The sequence below is a fragment of the Monomorium pharaonis genome, chromosome 9, assembly GCF_013373865.1.
Source record: "Monomorium pharaonis isolate MP-MQ-018 chromosome 9, ASM1337386v2, whole genome shotgun sequence".
Lineage (NCBI taxonomy): Eukaryota > Metazoa > Arthropoda > Insecta > Hymenoptera > Formicidae > Monomorium > Monomorium pharaonis.
In genome coordinates, this window is record NC_050475.1 from 17,236,671 (window position 1) to 17,257,994 (window position 21,324).

General features: G+C 41.0%; 1 protein-coding gene across 3 annotated transcripts in view; it reads right to left on the reverse strand.

Annotated features, from left to right (window-relative positions):
- LOC105838703 overlaps window positions 1-21,324 on the reverse strand; it is a 290,257-nt gene that overhangs the window by 65,314 nt on the left and 203,619 nt on the right. For all 3 annotated transcript variants that reach the window (XM_036291750.1, XM_012684446.3, XM_012684445.3), the window contains exons 4-6: window positions 9,574-9,712; window positions 7,567-7,631; window positions 3,532-3,783 (exon numbers count right to left, since the gene is read on the reverse strand). In XM_036291750.1, coding sequence (XP_036147643.1) covers window positions 3,532-3,783; window positions 7,567-7,631; window positions 9,574-9,712 — 456 coding nt within the window. The remainder of the gene's footprint in view (window positions 1-3,531; window positions 3,784-7,566; window positions 7,632-9,573; window positions 9,713-21,324) is intronic.

Sequence of the window (21,324 nt, forward strand, 5' to 3'; positions counted from 1 at the left end):
GGACCACCGGTTGGGAATCTCTGTTTCATACGTATGACGAGAAACTATTTCGGTATATAAGTTCCCGCTAAGAAAACGCTGACCTAAAACTCGTCAAAGGATCGGCGGCTGAAAGACACCCGATAGATCCCGGAGAGGTATCTATGCTGTGTACAGCCGGGCGCTATTCGCGGCAAAAATGTTTCGGAGGGGAGTTTCGCAGCGAGCGCCGCGGCGCACATCGTCGACGACGTAAAGACGCTTCCCAGAGCGGTCTTTAAAGCGCCATTGGGAGAGAGCGCCCGGGCATTCAACGACAGACGGAAAGGGACGACCGGAGGAAGACGAATGAACGAGGAAGAAGCGTGGAAAGCGACCTGACGGCGCGGCGAATGGACGGACTGAGCGAGCGAGCGAGCGAGCGAGCGATCGACTTGGCAGCGGGAGCGAGAGCTCGAGGGAGATTTGCGCGTGAAAAACGATACCCCGGGATTCTCTCCGTGCGGCTCTGTCGCCGCCGGAGATCCCCCGGCTTCCTCGGCGACCGACGCGACCGACGACACCGACAATTATCGGTTCGGAACCCGGGAACTCCGAAAGATCTTTCTCGTGCAAAAGAGCGAGAGATGTTATCGTTCGAGCCGCCGCCGCTCGTTCGGTTCCGCTTTGCCACTTCGACTCTCCCTCCTCCCTCCTCCCGCTGCTCCCTCCTTTCCCTTCTTCTCGGCCCTTTGGAGCGCGCGAATGGAGGCCAGCAGCCCGGCGAGATCCCCGGGGGTGGCTCTGCCGCGTATCTAAATCACATCTCGCGCGCGAAAGTCTGCCCTCCCTTTTTCCGGACGACTCTCTCTCGCGCGGCTCGCTCTTTCACTGCCGACGCCTCCTCACCTTTTTATCCTCTCGCTCGACCGCCGGCGGAGAGTCGGTTTTTTGATCTCCCGAGTAATTTGAGAGAGGGAACCGTTCTCTCGTGGAAAAAGGACTCATTTCTGGATTTTACTCAAGGTGCTTTCTACCTCTTTGCATCCTCGCCTCTGTTTTCCTTCGTGCTCGCGAAGACGCGGATTTTACGCTTTCCGGAATGCGAGTGTCATTATTCACGCGTGACGACGCGCTCGAAAGACGAATAAACAATAACGATCAATCGTTAATACAAAGTCGTAACTTATTCCTAACTATTTGTTAGAAACACCGAAAGTAATATAATGATGGATTCTTAAGTATCATATTTTAAAAACAAAATTGATAACACATTGTCTACCGCGATGCAAAATTTAAATAATCATACACACGTGCGTTTTGTGTTTTTCTTTTTTTTTTCCTTTTTTTTTAAATCAAATCGATTCGACAGCGAACAGAGATGCGTTAGTAGTTAAAACATTACGTGTCACAAAATTCGGAAACATCAGTTGAACGATAAAACCGATTCTCTACGCGAAACGCTTAAATCGCTACGTCGAATTACAAAAATTTTCAAACGATAAAAATGAATAAAAATTCATCTATTCCGCGCTGTGTGTCCGTCGGTGACGATACATCAGTGAATCGGTTTCTCAACAGGTTGTCGAAGTTGGGAAAACGGAAGGCGTTGACGACGTCCCTTTTCACGTGAATGGCAGGGATTCAGGATAAAAGAACCGTAATACCTCTGCGTCGATTTAATTCTGAAAAATCTGCCGCCTGACCGATTCGCAATCGCTTTTTTTTTTCCCCCGCAAAGTGCTCGTTAAAGGTACGATTCGTCGGTTAGATTTCGAACGAAACCGTTTCCATTTTGGTGGGTGTTTGAAAACGCGGGACCAAAGCGCATCGAAAGTAAATCCGATCAAACGCGATGAGGAAAATAGAAGAAAATGCAGGTATAAAAGCCGCACACGTACGCCAGTCGGTTCTTTCATTCACATCGCGTTCGCTGTATTTACATGACCGTGCATAGATTCTTTTAATCCGTCCTGTTATCAGGAATTTACGCGGATATTTCAAAGTTACACGAATCGGCGATTCTTCCCTCAAATTTCAGCATGGAATTTTCTTCGATACGAGATGACAGATTACAACCACTCCTTGATTATGAGTTCCGCCTCTCATTTTAGAGTACACGAAGTACGAATCTTTTAAAATGTTTGATTTGATATTTTGTGATTTTATGGTAAAATAGAAACTACGGTGCAAACGAAATCAAAACGACACGTGTATCAATGTTGGGTTTTTCACGAAATACTCGTATATAGCCGATAGTGTATGTATTCAGAAGTGCAAATCGCTTTGTAAAACATACGATTTTTATGGCAAAACTTTGAATACGTCAAACTCGGAGAGGCAGCTCGAATAATCGCGAATAAGCGCAAAAGTGCCTTGTTAGTTTTCGTGGTAAATTATTAATTCGAGAGGACATCCGCGGAGAGGAATGAATATTCTATTCTATTATCCCCTATCATCTGGCAGTGATAGCAGTTCTAATAGCAGCCCAGAATCGGCGCGGTTGATGAATATTTAGATGCAGCCCCGTACATTTTGCAATGCAACTTTAGTATAATTGACAACGCTACCGTTGCTTCGAAACGGATTATCGGCGGTATCGATTATACCGCAATATATTAAATTGAACACACGTCGGTCAAAAATAGACATATAAACCCGTATTGACTACAAATTTAATCTCGCTGTGCCGCGCTATTAAATGCAAATCCATCGAATAACGAGCGTTTAATTGAAGCGCGCAAGATATACAAACCGGTGATGGCCAGTCTGGAGTCGCTAAAGTGACTGCTCGTATACGAGATATCAATCGTACTAATAAGTTTGCGCCATTCAAATTATACTGTGTCAATTAAGCAGTAATTATATATACCGAAGGAAACTTTCCCTCGACTGTTGACGGCTCTCTTAATTTATCAATTCTTCTTCTCTTTCTTTTTTAAATAGATAAAATTATAAAAATATAGAATATACTTTTTTTCTACGTAGAAACGCAATTACAATTTCACGTCGTAATATTTATTACATTACTACAAATTATGTAAAGTACCACACAGAGTTACCAAACAAGATTATAAACTGCATTTACATAATTTATAATAATATGATTACCCACATTGTATTTACATAATTTGTAATGCAACGGATACTTTGAAGGAACGCATCCCGACTCTGGTGTATACGCATGCACGTCATAAATAACTATGATAAATTTTAAAAAAACTTGCGTACGTATTCAGCTTTCAACAGTATAAAAGTGTGAAGCTTATTCACCGCTCCAAAAAAAACGAAGATTTTTCATTTTTAGTGATATTGAATATATAGCGGAAAAACTATGGATAATATTTTGTTCGAAATGAAATGCATGCCAGATTTGTCAAAGAATATATAGATGAAAAAGCGTACACGACGAGGACGGATAAAAGAAAAAGCTCGCTCTACATGATTCCACACTCGCTCTTTTTCTATCCCTAAGAGATCAAACAATAATTTTATTATATAGCATAGGATATAGTCACCTCTTTTCTGTTAATAAACACGGGTAAAGCTTTCCGTAAACAAAAAGTTTTTTACCTGCGCTCTCCGAGGCGGGCACGTCCGGGCAGGCCTGGTATTTGAAGAGGAGTCTGCTGTCGTCCGTACAGGTGTCGACGTTGCTCGGCGGATTCGAGCACGTGCCGTGGCCACGGTTGTAGGAAAAGGTCATGGGGCCGCGAAAAGGGCACGCCACGGGGAGTGCCTCCTCGCGGAACATGGAGTACAGCAGCGCATCCCCCGTAATATACGAGCAGAGAGACGCCAGAGAGTTCCTACTGTGGCAAAAAGCTGCAAGAGAAAATTAATTGAGATTAAACGCGCGTCCCGGCCTCGTTATCTCGCATGCGCCCCCGCGCACAATACATCCTAACATTAATAATGAATCTTATATCCGGCAGTGTTTCACAAATCCGCGACCTAAATTTCCCCGTAACGTATTCCGTTATATACGGACATGTGACATCGTGCATTAAACCGCGGTGTCGAGAGTGACAGAAGTAGGTATATGTTAAATGATTCAATGAAGAGACCCGAAATTTGTGCATTATAAATGAGAGATACGTTTAAACGCGTTTTGCGCGTTCGTTTTAAATGTTCGTGTTAAATGTAGGCGCGACAGTGGTGCAGGTTAAAATTTTCTATATCGAGGGGAGGGGGGGGGAGACAAACCAGTTCACCGGAGGATAATTATACGAGATCCAATTATTTTGTGACATTCTTTTTTTTTTCGCCGTACGCAGAGAAAAAAAAAGGGACAATTTTATTTTTCACGACAAAGGAATTACGCGCCAAAATAGATTGACATTATTTGGACTTATACTCTTACTGCATTCGTATTCGGCCAAAGTCCATAGGATTCTACAGATAGGATACTGCTATGATCACTCGAGAGATTACGATTAGGAGTCCCGTAACATCGTGAAAACTCCAATTTTCTCGAACGCAATATTGCCGTTATCGGATTTCGTATCGCTGATGATAACGTATCACTCGTGCAGCGTAAAGTGAATAAAAGCCTCTAGAAGCTATCCTATTACTTGCTCCGCTTCGCCGACGGAAAAGTTTCCGCGGCGGCGGAAATCTTTCGCTATGGCGCGTATCATTTTTCGAACCCGTGGAAAAACCCCGGACGATAATCGCGGCTACATCTCTTTTTGCGGGGGACTGTCCCCGGGGAATCACGACGTTAATAAAAATTTTGCCGGGAAACGGGAAGTTCTTATATATCGCCGGTGACGCGCGGCGGAGGAGAGGAGGAAGCGGCGTCGAGAGTTGGACGATGACGAATCTTCCTGAGTAGCAAGTTCATACCGGCGGTGGAAGTTTAACCGGCGGGGGATATTTCCCTCCGATTTCTTTCCCCGTGCCCGCCCCGCGGACGAGGCTTCTCCGCGGGAAGGGGACCTCGCCTCGCGGAGAGACTTAACTTTTCTGCACGCAGGTGTTACCCGCGGCCGGCGAAAAATCGAGCAAAAGGATACTTTTGTCTTCAATCCACCTCTTTATTGGCGGCGTCCCCGAGCTCTCGAAAGCCTCTCCTATAATTTCGCTATTTTCAGGAATGGATGCCGAGATTTATCGTACGTCGCGCTGCACTTTTGGCGTAAAAATTATTTACAGCGGACGTCGCGGGGCTGGAATAAAATATTCGGTTCACGAATTAACGGTTACGTTACGCGCGATATTTATTCAATTAATAACGCGTCATATTTATCGAATGGGCATAGTGCTGTATCTATCGGCACGTTGTACACGGAAAGAATTTTTCCCTTAAAAATCACCCTGAAAATTGTGGGACAACGTAAACCTTGAAGAATTTTACTATACTTTAATTTTAATAAAATTTACTAAAATTCTAATAAAATTTTACTAAATTTTAGTAAATTCTGTTAAAAGTATGTTCTTCAAGGTTTACGTTGTCTCACAATTACCACGATTTTCAGGGTAATTTTTAAGAGAAAATTGTCTCCATATAGAAATTACGCCCGAGAGATCTCCGACTCCTCGGCGCCGCGCGCGGACGGAAATCCCGCGTCTCTTTAATAAAGTATACGTCGCGTGTGCGAGGAAATATTTCGTTCGCTTCGACGTTTCATTCGTCCGCGGCTTTGACGTTCGGAGTTGTCTGGATTCGCGCCGGGAGGATAGAAGGAGCAGCGGCGGCAGCAGCGCGGCGCGTTCCGCGTCTCGCTTTCCCCATTTTTTCCCGGCGACAAGCCCGGGGAGCTGCGCTCTCAACGTAGGTGCAGTCGTTCTGCCAGCGACGGTGCCCGCGGCGTGACACTATGCAGATTAAAGCCCGATAAAACGACGAGAGGAGAGAAGAAAAACGGGAGGACTTTGACAAATCGTCGAAAAATGCCGACGCGAGACGTAGGAGGCGGATCCAGCGCGCGGACGCTGTCGCGCTTTTTCCACTCGTACATGTTGACCTACGCTTTTTTCTCTCCCAGCTGGCTAGAGCTCTCTCTGTGCTGCGAGCTAGCTAGCTGCGAGTCGGCGGACGTGGCGTAGTGTACAGTAGCCCGCGTTTGCCCTATCGCATCCGGTGGGCGAAACTTCGGCGCTACTTCTTGGTGCTCGTATCGTCTGGCGCTCGATAATCGATAAAACTAACGGAGGAGGGGTGGGCGGGAGGAGGAGAAATACATTTCTGGATTGTTCAAAATAGTTGCGCCGAAACTAGCTAACCGGCTACCTCGCGATCTCCAGAAAGTTGTATAATTATAACTCGTGACGTCGCGTAATTGCGGCTTCTCATAACAAATAACACTTTCCGCATTACATGAGTTTCCTCTCGTGTTAATATAGATCGTTGAATTTTTCGTCGCAATTTAATTTTATTTAATCCTCTCGATTATAACGACAAATTCGAAAGCTAGTTTAAACTGAAAAAATTTTTTACTCTGAAAAAAAATTTGGTTGAATTAACTGGAATGTGAACTGACGGTTCGGATTCTAGTTGAACCTACCAGATTTTCAATTAATTTAACAAAAATTCTTGTTGCATTAATTGGAAATCTGGTAAGATCAACTAGAAATCTGAACCGTTAGTTCAATTCCAGTTAATTCAACAAGACTCTTTTTTTTCAGTGTATCATTAGGCAAATGTATTTTACCTTGGTATCATTTTTTTTCCTTGATTAAAAAAAATATTTCGCGAATGTGAAAAAATTACATTTGCTAATTTTTACTTAAACATAGAAAATAATAGTAAAATAAAAACTTTTATTTGATAACAAAACATTTTTCCCCAGTATGAAAACTTAAAAAAAGAATTGAACAAATTATGTTGCTACATCACCTTTCGTAAGCAATGCGTAATCCAACGAATCGTGGTTCGGAATAAAAGATTAATTAGATTTAAGCAAAAACCCATATTTTATGTTTCAACTCGAAAGAGAAGCGATTACTATTGTATTTTTTTCCAATTGCATGAAGCTGAACAATTATTCACCTATTTAACATCTAAAGACCGACAGTGAGACTTGCATTAGCGTTGGGAGTTACTAATCGAAAACCAGGAACGCGCAGCACACTTTAATCCGCGAACGTGCGGAGTGTAAAATACGGCAGCGCATTTCGTTAGGAATTATTATCGTGTTTCGGCGAGTTCGCTCTTCGCTCGGATGAACGCATTAACGAGGTAGATAGAAAACGAATATCCGAATGGAAACGCGGAGGTGGGGAAGCGGAGGGAACCGTGTTCCCGATCGCCTTTATATGGAAAATGAGATTGGTAGTTCGCGGGGCGGAATTAGCGAAACCAGTTTTCTCTTCTAATGTCTCGCGTTCGTCGCGCCCGTCGTTCTTCACAACGGCGCGGAAAATCGTTAAGTTCCTCGTCTAAGAATAATTTCAGGCGCAGCGACTCACTTCTCTCTTTCTCTCTCCCTTCTCTCGTCGTCATCGGGCGTCGAGCTTTTAATTAACGATCGGCGTCCTAATGAACGAACGGCTCTTCAAGGGCTACCAGGCGAATCGTTATTGATCCGGCGAAATAATAACGACATCGTGTCGCGCGCGCTCGGCGTGCTTATTTTTTTTTTTTTTGCACTTTTTCATACTTACTCTCTTTGTACTGCAGAACGTTGGAATGCTTCTCGTGAATGACGACGCAACGGTAGCATGATTTCCTGAAACAGAAAAAGGACGAAGAGTCCTGCCTTAATTCCTGCTGTTCTAATAAAAGAGAAAATCCCCTATTGTACTTGATTCAATTCTTATGTTGAAATAAATTTAATACACGTAAAATAAAATAATACATTCTTAATTACCGGAAATGTAAGTCAAGTTTAAAAATTGCGTTGTTAATCCGGCAAAACTTCTCTATAAAGTTAAATAGAATAAAAGGTCGTTATTAAAAATAAATATCTGGTTTTCGTAATTACTATAATTAATGTGTATCTATTAAATTGTTTATGTCAACCTTATTTCAATTTTACTGCATTTTAACTTTGTATTTTTGTTACATTAAAAGGATACGGTGACGTTTGAATTTTCGCTATCGTGTCTCACGGCGCGTTTCTTTTCCAACTTTTTTTCATATCGTTTGACGATATATCGATCGGACACCTTGCACGGGAGAGTCCGATAGCGATCTTCGCAAAAACTTGGAGAGCCGGCTCGTGTGACACGAGCATTACACGGCGAAACAAAAGCTCGGCTTCCACCGAAGCTTCATTAGCCTTGTTACGTTTCTGGACCTCGTCTTTTCTTCGTGTTTTCAAGAGAAAATATTGCAAAAATTGTAAAAAAGAAATCGTATCCTTGTCAACAATGCATTGCCGCGTGCCACAATTATTGTTATTATCGATAAGCAATTTATTTAAATAATCATTCTTTAATTTTTATTAAAAATTTCAAATTAGTAACAGACTAATTTTTTTTTATATTACCTAAAGCGTCGAATTTTTTATAACTAAAAAAAGTATGTTACGAAATATACAGCTGCACGTTTTTAAAACGATACTGCCAATTTCACGGAATTGAATAAACCGCTACTCGAGATAAATGGGGATCCGGGTTATTCGGTTGACAGATTTCGTCATATTAGCTTTAGTAACTAAGGCTTTGATCGGTTGGATGCATGAACTATACGTGTTATCTGAATCGTATATAGAAATAGCTCTGCAGAAATTTTCAAAATAAAAATTGCCTCGCTACAATTGCTTCCGATACACAAAGAGGAACTAAAAGAACTTAAAACAAACATGTTACGAGTAAATAAATATCAATAGTATTTTTTATGTAGTTTCAATACTCGAAGAAACAAATATTGGATTAATCCAAGATCCTTTATTGCTTCTGGTCATTTATTGCAATTTGAGAACGAGAATATAATTTAAAAATTCGTACCAATGATAAAAAATATTTTCAGTCGTTTTTCTAGTATCTATAGATTTATATAATCCAATCTTATTCGTTTTTCGACAAAAAAGTTCTATTCTACTTTATTCTACTCATAAAATTTTGTTCTTTAAAAATAAATCAATATATTATATATATTTTATAATAGAAGATTGATTGTTATAAAGTAGTCTCTTTATAAAATGGTGCAACTCTTAAATCTCTTAAACTAAAGGATCAACATGAGTAATTGTGATACAGTGGAGATGAAACTACGATATTGCGATATATCTAAAGAAAAAATAAAATTCTAATTATATTTATCAAATACATCACAATTTATTTAAGTAGCGACAATTTTGTGTCAAATTGCAAAAAAATATTAATGTCTAAAGTTTTTATCAAATAATAAAAATGTCAAACTTTCTTTATAAAATGTGATTTCTCGTCACAATTTCCTCGCGCTATGAGATAATTATAACAAAATAATATAAATTCATAATATTTCTTATATTTCATTAAATTTAAATATTCAATTCATTGAAATATATGGTTTCTATAACATTTCCAAAAACATTTTTGTTTGAATTTATTAAAAAATTATGAAGTTACAGAATACTCTAATTGAACTTTGCAGATAATTTTGTCACAACTATTCATGTTTTGACTCTATAATTAATTGCATAAAGTTTTGTGAAATAAGAAAAAATGAGGAATCAAATTACTTACTGATCTACCAGGAGAAACTTGTCACCTTCGTTATGCAGACACTTGCCCTTAGTGGATAATTCGTTTTTAGATATTAATATTGATTGCCTCACGCCACTTTGGAACCACGTGCCTTCCCACTTTGCTGGAAACAAGCATTCTGAAACGATAAAAAATAAATCAAGCTTTACAAATTATTTCACGCATTTAATGTACTTATGTGCTACATAATGTGCGCGCGCTAAATTTTTTAATCATCATTTATTTCACAGAAATCTACATTAAATTTAAAACGTAATGAATTTGAAGATTTAATTATTAAAATTTAAAATTTAATTTCTTTTAATTTAAAAGTAATTGCGATAAAATCAACAGGTATTTATTCATAATATGATCTAAAATAATATTCATTTCCAAAAGTCTCATTTGATATTTATTCTTGCGATAAGATGTGTCTGGTTGGCGTATTATGCGCCATACGAAAAACAAAGGGATGTAATATACCCAATGAAGTAATTCAGGACAAATCGAACGTGAAGCCGAAGACAAGAGCGAAACGGGAAGAGAAATAAGAGAGTAAGAGAGAGAGAGAGAGAGAGAGAGAGAGAGAGAGAGAGAGAGAGAGAGAAATTCGGGATAGATATGTGGGGTGGAGAGAAAGAAAGAGGGATCGGCGGGAACACAACGTCGGTGGCGAGATGGGAATTCCCGGGGCGGGATAATCCCGAGGGCGAGGCGAATTTCCGGAAACTACTGCTAGTATGGAAGGGATACATCCAGCCGAGTTATCGACGATAATCGAAATCCGGAGGAGTCCCTCGTGCCTCGTTCGTTTTCCCGTGCGTAGGTCCACCTACTGAAAACGAGCGGAGAAACGAGGAACGGCGGGAGCGTTATTTTTTAGCCCGGACGAGGCAGAATAGGAATCCATTTTCGAGGAACGAGCGGACACGCGATACAAGATGATGCCTGAACCAAACATGAGGTGAAAATTACGAAAAAGGAATGACGGATACGTCTTCTTTCCTTCATGTATCTCTTTTCCCTTATGAAATACGTTATTTTCGAATAATAATTCTCGATATCAGTCGTACTTTATATTAGTTTGTGTGCGCGTGTAATGTAATACACACAAACACACACACACACATTATTGTATATGTTATATTTTATTAATTATTTGTGATTTCAATTGTGAATAGCAAACTATTTAAATTACGGTTTTATATTCCATAAGGAAATTGCTACGTACTATGTTAATCTAATAGCACTGTTTCTTACAATATCGCATAACGTCTTCGTCTCACTTCAATTTAAATTACTATTCTATACATGCCCGATGTAATTTACGCCAAAGATTAACTTAACGGCTTAACTTTATTATAGAATCGCATCGATTCGCTAGTAGAGATATTCTTCGTTAATATCCTATCAGATGTAACTGCTCGAACTCCCTTTACGTATAAAGCAGCATTAACCAGACCAGCTAAAACTAATAGACTCATAATTTTGATTTACACAACAATCAGCGGCATAAATTCCGTCCATAATTTATACCTATATTTATTAATAACTTTTATACAAAAGTACGTGGTGCATTTTCGAATAATGTAGTTGTCAGGTAAAAATAATAAATGAGAATTAAATGTCGCGTGAAAAATCGTATCGAATAACCGTGACATCGTTTAATGCACTTAATTAGGCAACGGTGTAATTAAGAACGCGGACGGAAACCTGGGCGCACGGCGTGAACGTAATTTAACACAGAGAAATATTTTCGCAAGGATTTCGCAACGGTAACAAAAGGGAATTTTAACCTGACAGCCTGTAACGGGACAAGACTGTTATCGTTTCTCAAAGTTGATTCACGGTGTTGATTCGTCTAATTGAAGAGTGAGTTTTTTAGTTCTTTTTTTTTTTAGGGGGAGAGAGACGGTTAAATGTTGGTTGAATGGTTTACCGACTGTGAAGTAAATAGCGAGCCCATCAGGAACGAAGCTCTGCGGCTAACGCAAATTTTGACTGGGCTGTTTGCAATAACAGGGCGCGAATGAATTTCTTGCGTTGAATGTTGAGATTGCCCTTTTAAAGTATCCTCCCTTCTCATTTCCGCGCGAACGAATTGGTCGTTGATGCGTTAAGTTTTTGACGGTTTTATTATGGCTTGCATAAAACGTAAGTTCTTTTCCCCAGGTACAAAGGAAACCGTGAGACCGCATCCCTTGATGAACGGATTTAAAGACCTTTACATAAAAATAAACGGGAATGTTGTACGCGCGAGAACGCGCCGAAGATCTCCCACGTGTTTGATTGCTCTTTTGCCGCATGAACGTCATCAATTCTGCCGTTTCTCTCGAATCTATCCCCCCTTTTTTTTTCAAAATACCGTAATTTCGCGGGGGTGGATTGTCTCTGCCTTTCATAAACATACATTTGACAATTTGTCAATTTTTATTTTTGGATTTCGCGTTGTTTACAAAATATGAATATAGAGTATTTGCGAAAAAATGAGAGGAAAGGGGAATGTAACGTATTTCATTAAAACAGACGTTTTACGAACGCAAAACATTGAAATCCGCACATTTTACGTATGCACAACAAGCGAATGTACCAGCGGGATTATCTGGAACCATCGCTCGCTGTTTATTTTGCATCATTCATAGCAAACAGAAGTAATTGGAGGGTCAAAGGAGAAATTGATTATATGTGCGGTGAAAAAAAAAAAAAAAAAATCATCGAGCACTCAAGGACGATGGATACAGGTGCGTTATACAGCGAAACGGGGAATCGATACGGCGGCGCGCGGCGCCCAAAAATTCGTCGGCCGCCCTCTTTCGCATTCATCTTCCCCTGCAATCGTCGTTTTAACGTCGGCGGCCACCCCAAGCATTTATTTATTTTGCAGACGGTTCGTATGCCGCACGTTGCCTCTTCGTTTCTCGCTTCTCAACGAGCAGGCGGTGAGACGGAACGGGGTAAAGGAAGGGCGGTAAGGGGGAGGAGGAGGGAGAGCTCCCGAAGGTCGGGAACGCGACGTGGCGCAGGGCCTGCGAGGGGAAAGATTCCCGCGAGTCGCGCTAGGGCTGTAAAACCCACAAGCGGGGCTCAAAACCCGTAATCACAGTTCGCACCAGTCGCCCACTATGATGGAGCACCTTCGCGAGAGCGGGGGGAGAGTGAGGGAAGAATCGCGCGGAGCTGGGGAAAAAAGCAGCGGATAACTCGAGCCTCGTTGCCTCGTTTCTGGATTCTACGTACGTGAATTTCTTTCCTCGATTCACACCCTCTGTTAGCCTTTTTTTTTTTTATTATTATTAAACCGTTTCTAAATCGTTCAAACCGCGGCTTGCAATAATAGTATTAATTCAACTTTTTAAGTCTACGTGCGCTGTAACTTGTGTGTCCATACCGCCAATCAATTAATCTTATTGCTTAAAAGCGGCTTCGATTTCCGGCAAGATCTTCGGTTCTGAACGTTACGGGTTTAAAGTGCAATTAAAAGCGGCGGTGACGCGCTAACGAAGCTTCTTTTGACCGCGGTGGCGGATAAATCGAGACACGCGAGCGAGCTCTCGGTCAATCTGGCACAACAAAAGATTTTCCATGCCGGAGAATGACGGTGGAATGGAGAAAAGCCGAGAGCGGGAACTTTTCGACCACACCGGCGAAATGGAATGCCCTGAAATTTTATATTTATGCTTCATACCCGGGTTATACGTATATTGCCGGTTTCAGTACTCGACCGAGTGGACAAAATCGATATCGGTGTCGATATGCGTGTCGATCTAACCTGGATCGGTAAATTGAAATCCATAACCACGATATGTTATGTAGCTCTCTACACCATCTCGGTTACCATGACGGAGTATCTCGTCTTCGAGCGGTAAGGGAATGAATCCGACACCGATGCAATTCTCGCGTTGTGTCGAACGACCTACGATTTCACTATTTCTTCTTTTTTTTCCGCGTCAAAAGATAGTTGACGACCTCTTTAGTTTCGTAGATAGCCCGCGCAGATTTACATATCGCTGGATAAATCTTTTTGATAATAGTAGTCCTGAAATTCTATTCAATCAAACTTTAAATTCGTATCGATAAATCGCGCGTTACGAGAATAGAGGATGAGAATATTTACATTGTAATAAAAAAGAAAAAGGGTTTCATTATTTGAAACCGTTGAATTTATTTATTATGCTTAAATATTAAAATATTATGGCATCTTTACTATAGTTAAGTTTATGGTTTCGAAGTATATCGATAACATTTTATCTCGGCTAGCAAGGAAAATAAAAGAGAAAGTATGAATACAGAGATTGCAAGAAGGGAAAGCAAACTTATGGATAAAACGACGATAAAACTTTCGTCGCAATAAATAAGACCGTATCGTTATTTTATGATTATTAGTGATTGTCAGATAGCTCTGATGGTGTCCCTATTTATAGTCTAACACCGATAAGAATGCGCTTTATACACACGACGAAGGTAGAGAATCGGAGTTCCCTCGCTTTAAAGTAGTCGTTTAGGAAGAATATCTCTTACAGAATTATACAAGTCTTCCCGATTATAGCACGAGATTGATATAAATTATCGACAAGATGGAGCATAAAAAATGTTATGAGGTTATATTCCATTAAATTGAATGAAGAAATTTCTGAGCGTTGAAAGTTCAGAACTTAAACAGATTAATAAATAAATTATGACAGGGTGTGTAAAAAATTTTTGCAAAAGAATTCTCGGTTTTTGCAGGAATTTTATTCAAAATTTCAAAGAGAATTAGATGAATTTTTAACGCGGCTTTGAAGGAAATTTATTTTATTAAGGAAATTTATTTAACGTTCCTTAATTATACAAAGAAAGGCAACGTTTTTTTTTGGGGGGGGAGGGGGGAGTTAATTAAATTATAACGGTCCTCACTATTCATGGTTCCCCCGCAGAGGGTATTACGCGCTTCTTGAAAAGACGTTGTTCTCTGTTTTCGGGGTCATCACATGGTCTTAGTCGAGTCTCCCTTCAGATCTTCGAACGACGTTACTTACCGCGTAAGTTACGATCGCTGTAGCGGCGAGAAGTTGAGAAACGTTCTTATGTGCTCGACACGCAATTAAGTGGGCTTTATTCTCACGGACAGGACATTACTTTCCGCCTGTCCCCTTTACCGCGACCTCTGGAGATCCCGTCCCCGTTGCGCCACCGTCCAACGGTTACCGCACCCTGCTTTTGTTCGCGTTAGAACGATCCCTCGCACACGAACGGTAATTCACCCCTCAAAACGGCGCACGTTCGCCGACAAAACGATACGCGTGTGCGACATAATTTCGTTAACAAATAACCGTGTTACGACGTTGCTCCTGTAAGCGATGAGCAAGAACAATTGCCATGTATTATTATTGCGACAGTGACACGCGGAGCTGCCGCGCGTGGGAATTAGCAAAATTAGGAATTTCTCGCGCAAGAAATTTTGTCGCACGCGCGACAAGAAACTCCATGGCTGTTTCGTCGAAATATTTTACGTCTTCGTATTAAAAAAAAAAATGTTATATATAATTTAATTATTATTCCTGAGATGTATGCGAAGGGCTTGTTAGACAAGACATCGCGTGTTTGTCGAGGAATTTTATCATCGAAATTTCACCCGGACACGAAGTGACATCCCCGTATCGCGCGCCTTTATGCGCGCGTGCACCCTTCATATGAATAAAGACATTGCCGCTTTCGTTTATTTTCCAGAGATACATATCGACAGGAAGTGAACGCTCGACACAATCGACACAGTCCTCTCTCTAGCTCTCTCTCTCTCTCTTCGTGCAACGACGCGAGAGGATTTTAAGCCCGTCATCGCGCGGAAAGCCCTCGCTCCACTCGCTCGTTCGCTCGCTCCGAGTCACATCGTTACATCCAGCACAAAGAATGACGAACGGGCGCTCTTTCGGGGCTCGGATATCGCGATTGTTACTCGACAGCGTCGGTCGACGACCTACTTCTTCTGACACCGACGCGACGCCGACATTACTTTTCGTTAAATGAATGGCCCGCGCGGCAGCGCGAGCGCGCGGATTTGAGAAACGCAAAATTATGTGGGCTTTATTCTCACGGACGAGTCATTACTTTCCTCGTGACCTCCTTATCCACTCTTGCCCTCTTCCGTCGTTTCCCGCCCCCCCACCTCCCCCTTCCCTCGTCCAGCACCCCTCCTTCCGTAGCCGTGCGCGAGTAACGATCCCTCGCGAGCCTGTAATTTTCACCCCCCCGAAATGGCCCGTGTCGACCAATTGGACAACGATAATAAGGACAATAGCGACAAGAATAATTGCTAAAGTAATGGGGAGAATCACGGCGTCGGAAGTGATCTCGCTTATTGTAAAAAGCTTGCCCTTGTCTCTACCTACGACGTGGAAGATGATAATACTCTTAATTGGCCGAAGCTATTTAAAATTCCTTCGTTCGAATGTAAGAAAATTAAGCACGCTGCGTACCTGAAAAAGAAAACCTAATGGACTGTATACGAAGATTAAATTTCATCATATAATCCCTTTACAAAGTCGCCTTTATAATAATTTTTATACGTTTCACCGTTCGAGTGGAATTAAAGGTCCGGCTAAAATATCAAACGTATTTTTGTGCTTCGGATATACGTACCAAGCAATTCCCGTTAGAGCGTGCACATTAAATAAATATTAACTTTGTTTATACAAATTACCTTTCCCTAAATAAATTTGCATATTGATCGGGAGAACTCGGAATATACGCGCCGGACGTACATCAAAAAAATTTTTTTAATGTATGTTACATTGCAAATACGCGCCTCGGACATTGCACTCCCCCCCTCCACCCCCCCGGTACTTATCCTTTTACAGCGCGGGATAACGAAGCTTGCGAGATCGCAATATATTTCTCGAAAAAGATGTACGTCAGCATGCCAGAGATTAATGGTAAGCAAGATATTTTCCAAGAGGAAGGAGATATTGTGACCAACACGGTAAAATTCCATGGAAATTCCTGATAATTTCGTTGGATTAAATGGCAACTTAAAATTTATCGGTACGGAAGCGACGGGCATTTCGCTATAGGTCTCTTGTAGATTCACACAATCGAAAGAGAAGATCGATAAGAGGGGCAAGGCAAGTAGGACCCGACGGAGAACCCGTCGCGACGCAAGAACGTTCGTATATCAGGCGAACTTAAGGAGATGCGTTTTCATGGATGCTAAATTACCTCGCGCAGTCTCCTCGCCCGTTCCCGGGTCTCCCCCCCCCCTGCCCCCTTTCGACGTGGAAGTAACGACCCCCACGAGGCTATAATTCACCCTCCGAAATGGCCCGCGACAATGGTACGCGCCCCTTTATTTCGGTAAAGCAACCGGACGCGAAATTTCTTGATTAGGACAGGAATGCGTGACCTAACGTGATTATGCGCGCCACTCGATGGCCATGTTGCGTCAATAAATACTTCGGTCATACCTGGTTTCAGCCCGTTCGTGCCCGTGTAAAATAAACCGAATGAAATATAATCTTTGTTATATAAAAAAAAAACTCGTGGCACGATTTCGAATATATCTAAGAGAAAGATAATAGAATTATTGTTTATTCGTTAGCGCCATGCGGTCGCTAAGTAATGCAATTTTCCCTGAAATGTTTCTCAATAAAGCGACATTTGAGCTTGCAAAGATATATAACACACACACACACACACACACTCTCTTTCTCTCTCTCTCTCTCTCTTTCTCCTGACACAGTTTTCAGAAGAACAATATAAAATTCTTCTCTTAAAACGCGGTTTGCCGATAACAAAGACCGAGTGGATATTGCGAACGAGCGCAATCACTACAGTATTCCTGATGATACCGATTTTTATCCGCGCCATGTGGACAAGCAAGCAAACGCATTCGCGCACCATCAGGTATCTTTGTTGCGTGTGACTTTGTTGGAGAGCTCGCGCATCTGCGATACGAATTCGCGTCCGAAATATTGGAAATTCTGCGGGGGAAAAAAAAAACCCGATACATGCGCGAATGGGAAGACGACGCGAGTAACGCCGCGTAATCGAACGTAACGTAATCTCGTTATTGTCCTCGTTGTCGACGCAACGGAAAAATCTGCCGTCCGGGGCGGAAACGCGGGCACGCTGGGGTAACAACAAAAAAAAAAATTGCTTCGGCTGAATATAGATTTGCACGAACGTGTTTTAATGGATAGCCGGGTATTAATCGCGTTCGCTCTCTCCTCTCCCCCCCCCTCCCCCTCCCGCTCACGCCGAGTAATTAGCACGCGCCCGGAGAAATTTAACATTGCGTATCCCCAGTACTTTAACTGAATAACTGTCGAAGTGTCCCAACAATTTTGCCGGGCATCGATTTTCGCTGGATAACGCGGCAATCCGCTTTTTGTCGAGCGCGCAGTGCAATCATAGCGAGACAATCTACAAGTATCGAGCTTACGCGAAGTGATTCGAAACGTCCGATAGACCTCTAAAGACAATACCAATTTCACGGACCCGTGCAAAAATTCAGAAAGCAAAATACCGATGAAGTGCACATCAGCAATTCTATTCTGTTCGCGGCCATTAGGATCGCTTTAAAATAGACGGTTTTAAAAATTGAATTTGTATAAATACAGACAACTGTTAAATCCATATTTTTCGAGAGGAGGGGATAAAAAAGGGAAGTGTCCACGAATAATCTTTTGTAACTTGAAACACGAGCTAATGAGAATGTATTTATGGTGACTCTGTAAGTTTATTAATTATATCTCGCAAACGGGAAAGTCCGATCGAGAAACTGGATAATAAAATAGCCGCATTACCATTGTGATTAACAACGCGCCATGTCGCATGACCGCTGATTATCCTTACTAAAGGGGAAGGCGATAGAGGAACGGCACCGCGGATCCTTGACACTTTGACAGCCCCTGGAATGAGAGACCGGGATGACCGAGGGTGGAAAACCGCGACCGTCCTCGCCCCTCATTGACAGCTGTCAAGCGTCACAGTTGGAAAGTTTTACGAGGACGAAAGTTGATATTGCTACGCTTGCAGCTTTCTCCAACGCAGGCTTGCTTCCTTTTACTACGCGCACTCTCTCGTATTTAGCTGGAAATAACCGATGTGTACTCACTGATAAATGGTGTACAAATAGATGAAATTTTCGCACCGGACATTGAAAAAATTAACGTCTAAGTGAAGAATGTAAAAGTTCTGTTTTTTTCGTGCTATAAATGCAAGAAATATCTCAAATTAAACAATTTCTCTAGATGCTCTTCAAGAAGAAAGTGGTTTTGGTAGCCGGATCTTGGATTTTCACGAAGCGAAAACTGCTTAACGGGTATTTCCGTCATTTACTTAAGAGTCCTGAAGCTCGATTTGCCGTTTACTCCTAACGCTAATATGTGTTTCAATTCCATCGCCCGTCGAATTCTGGTTGCGCAAAAATTAATTAAAGGCTCGAATTAACGACCGAGCCGCAGCTGGGTTCTATCTTAATCGAATTACCGAGATCTCTTTCAATTTCAGGGTACGCGATCTATCATCGCGCGATCGCTTTCAAATTTCGGGAATAGGTATCGCGATAATCGACTTCAAAACGCTTGATGTTAATGTATCGTGAAATGCTTAATGGGCTGGACCGAAACGTTGCCGCGACGGCGTCAACACTATTAACTCCGCAGCAAAAGCCGAACGTGCAGATTACTTCTGCGTTCGCAGCTACCAATCGAGAAACGTCAGTCACTTTTTTGTCCGCTGATGCGGCGCGTGTCAATGGGCCGCGCGAGACATTTGCCGATAATCGGGGTTACAGAATATTGACGAGCGCGCTTTCATCGTTTTCAGAACGTGCCTTAACTGCACTGCCGGAGCGTATTTCATAAAATTGTCGCGCGAAAAAGGGCTCAAAGAGCCCCCGTGTGATATCTTTATATTTAGAAATTCAATAATTTATCGAGATAACGTAATATATTTCGTGTCACTGCGCGCATTGTTTTTTTTTTCATCTGACAGCCGCGAACGTGCAGATGCAAATGCGAAAATGCGCGATATTTTGTATCTACGTAAGAGAAATTTAATAAATTTATCGAGTAACGTAATACATATCGCGTATCGCCGCGCACATTATTTTTTATCTGATAAACCGCGATCGCGATTTTTACGATAACAACGTTAATACGTTAATACGAGATTTTAACAAACGCTAGCCAATCGAAAAAAATTTCAGTATTTCTCGCAAACATTTCAGTTAAACGTACTTATTATATCCGGGTGCGATATGGCAGAAATAGTCGGCATGCGACGCGAAAAAGAAAATTCGATAATCGCCGCTTTAATTTTTAGCGCGCGCGCGCAACTTCAGCGGGAAGGATCGTTGAAGAAGGAAAAAAAAGGATTTTAAAAAACGAAGTTCTCTCCTATATCGAGAGTACGCGAGTGAGGGAGGACAACGCGTGCTCGTTCTCGATGACGACGTCACGGATTGAAATGGCGCGTAAAATGGCCACTGCTCCCAAGGGCGAAATATTCGAAGTCTCCAATTTTATCTCTCTTCTGTCTCTCGCCTCCCTCCGTATCCCATTCCATTCGCGTTAAAAACGTTGGCCGCTCGCCACATTGCGCGTGCGGTAAAATAATAAAAATTGAATGATTTATATATATATATATATATATATATATATATATATATACACGGAGAGAAAAATTAGTTAATTTTTATACAGAAAATTCGTCGAAAATTACTGTGATATGGTAGGAATGTGGATGCAATTGTCTTTTCATATATATTTTACTGTTATTAGAAATTTTATTCTAATTTTTTTTAATTGATCCATTTATTTAAAATTATGCATTAAAAAATTAATAAATTTACACTAGAAAAAACGTTTGCACTCAGTTTATAGTCGAGTATGATACTTCTTTTTCTATAATTTTTTCTCAGTATATCTTTTATACATCTACTTTTTATAAATACTAGAACACAACAATGCGCGCGCTTCGCGCGCGCCACTTAGCATTTTTATATTGAACATTGCACTTTTTTTTTCTTCTGTAATATTACTCTCACACACTTTATCATATTTAATGCCCTTCTCTATCTCACGCTCCTTCTCCCCTTCTCTAAATTACTAATTATATTATTAATGATATTAATTATATTATTTTCATATTGTTCAATACTACTCTTACATTTTACTTTCTTATTTAATCCTCGTCTTTATCTCTCATGCTCTCCCACTCTCCACCCTACGCCCCTCTCTCTCTCTCTAAACACAAATTAGTAATTATATTATATTTTCATGTTTCTTAATATCACTCTTACATACTTTCACTCCATACTTAATCCCCTTTAAATAAATTAAAAATTATAATATACTATATGTAATGTTACCTGTTAATTTTCAATCAATTTTCAAAACTTTCACTTTCTGGCGAACTCTTTAGAAAATTATTGTACGCGTCCGGAACTATATGAAAACTACGTTAAAATAAATAAATCTGTCGATATTCAATAAGCACTTCACGTCCAGCCCAAAAATTCAGGATTTTCGGGCAAAATAATTGTTTAAAAAATGTTCTAATTAATTATATCACCTGAACTTTATAGAAACATATTGTACGCGTCCCGAACTATATGAGAATTACGTTCAAATAAATAGATCTGTCGATATTCGATTAGCACTTGACGTGTAGCCTTAAAAATTCAAGTTTTTTGGGCAAAATAATTGTTTAAAAAATGTTTTAATTAATTATAACACCTAAACTCTATAGAAACATATTGTACGCGTCCCGAAC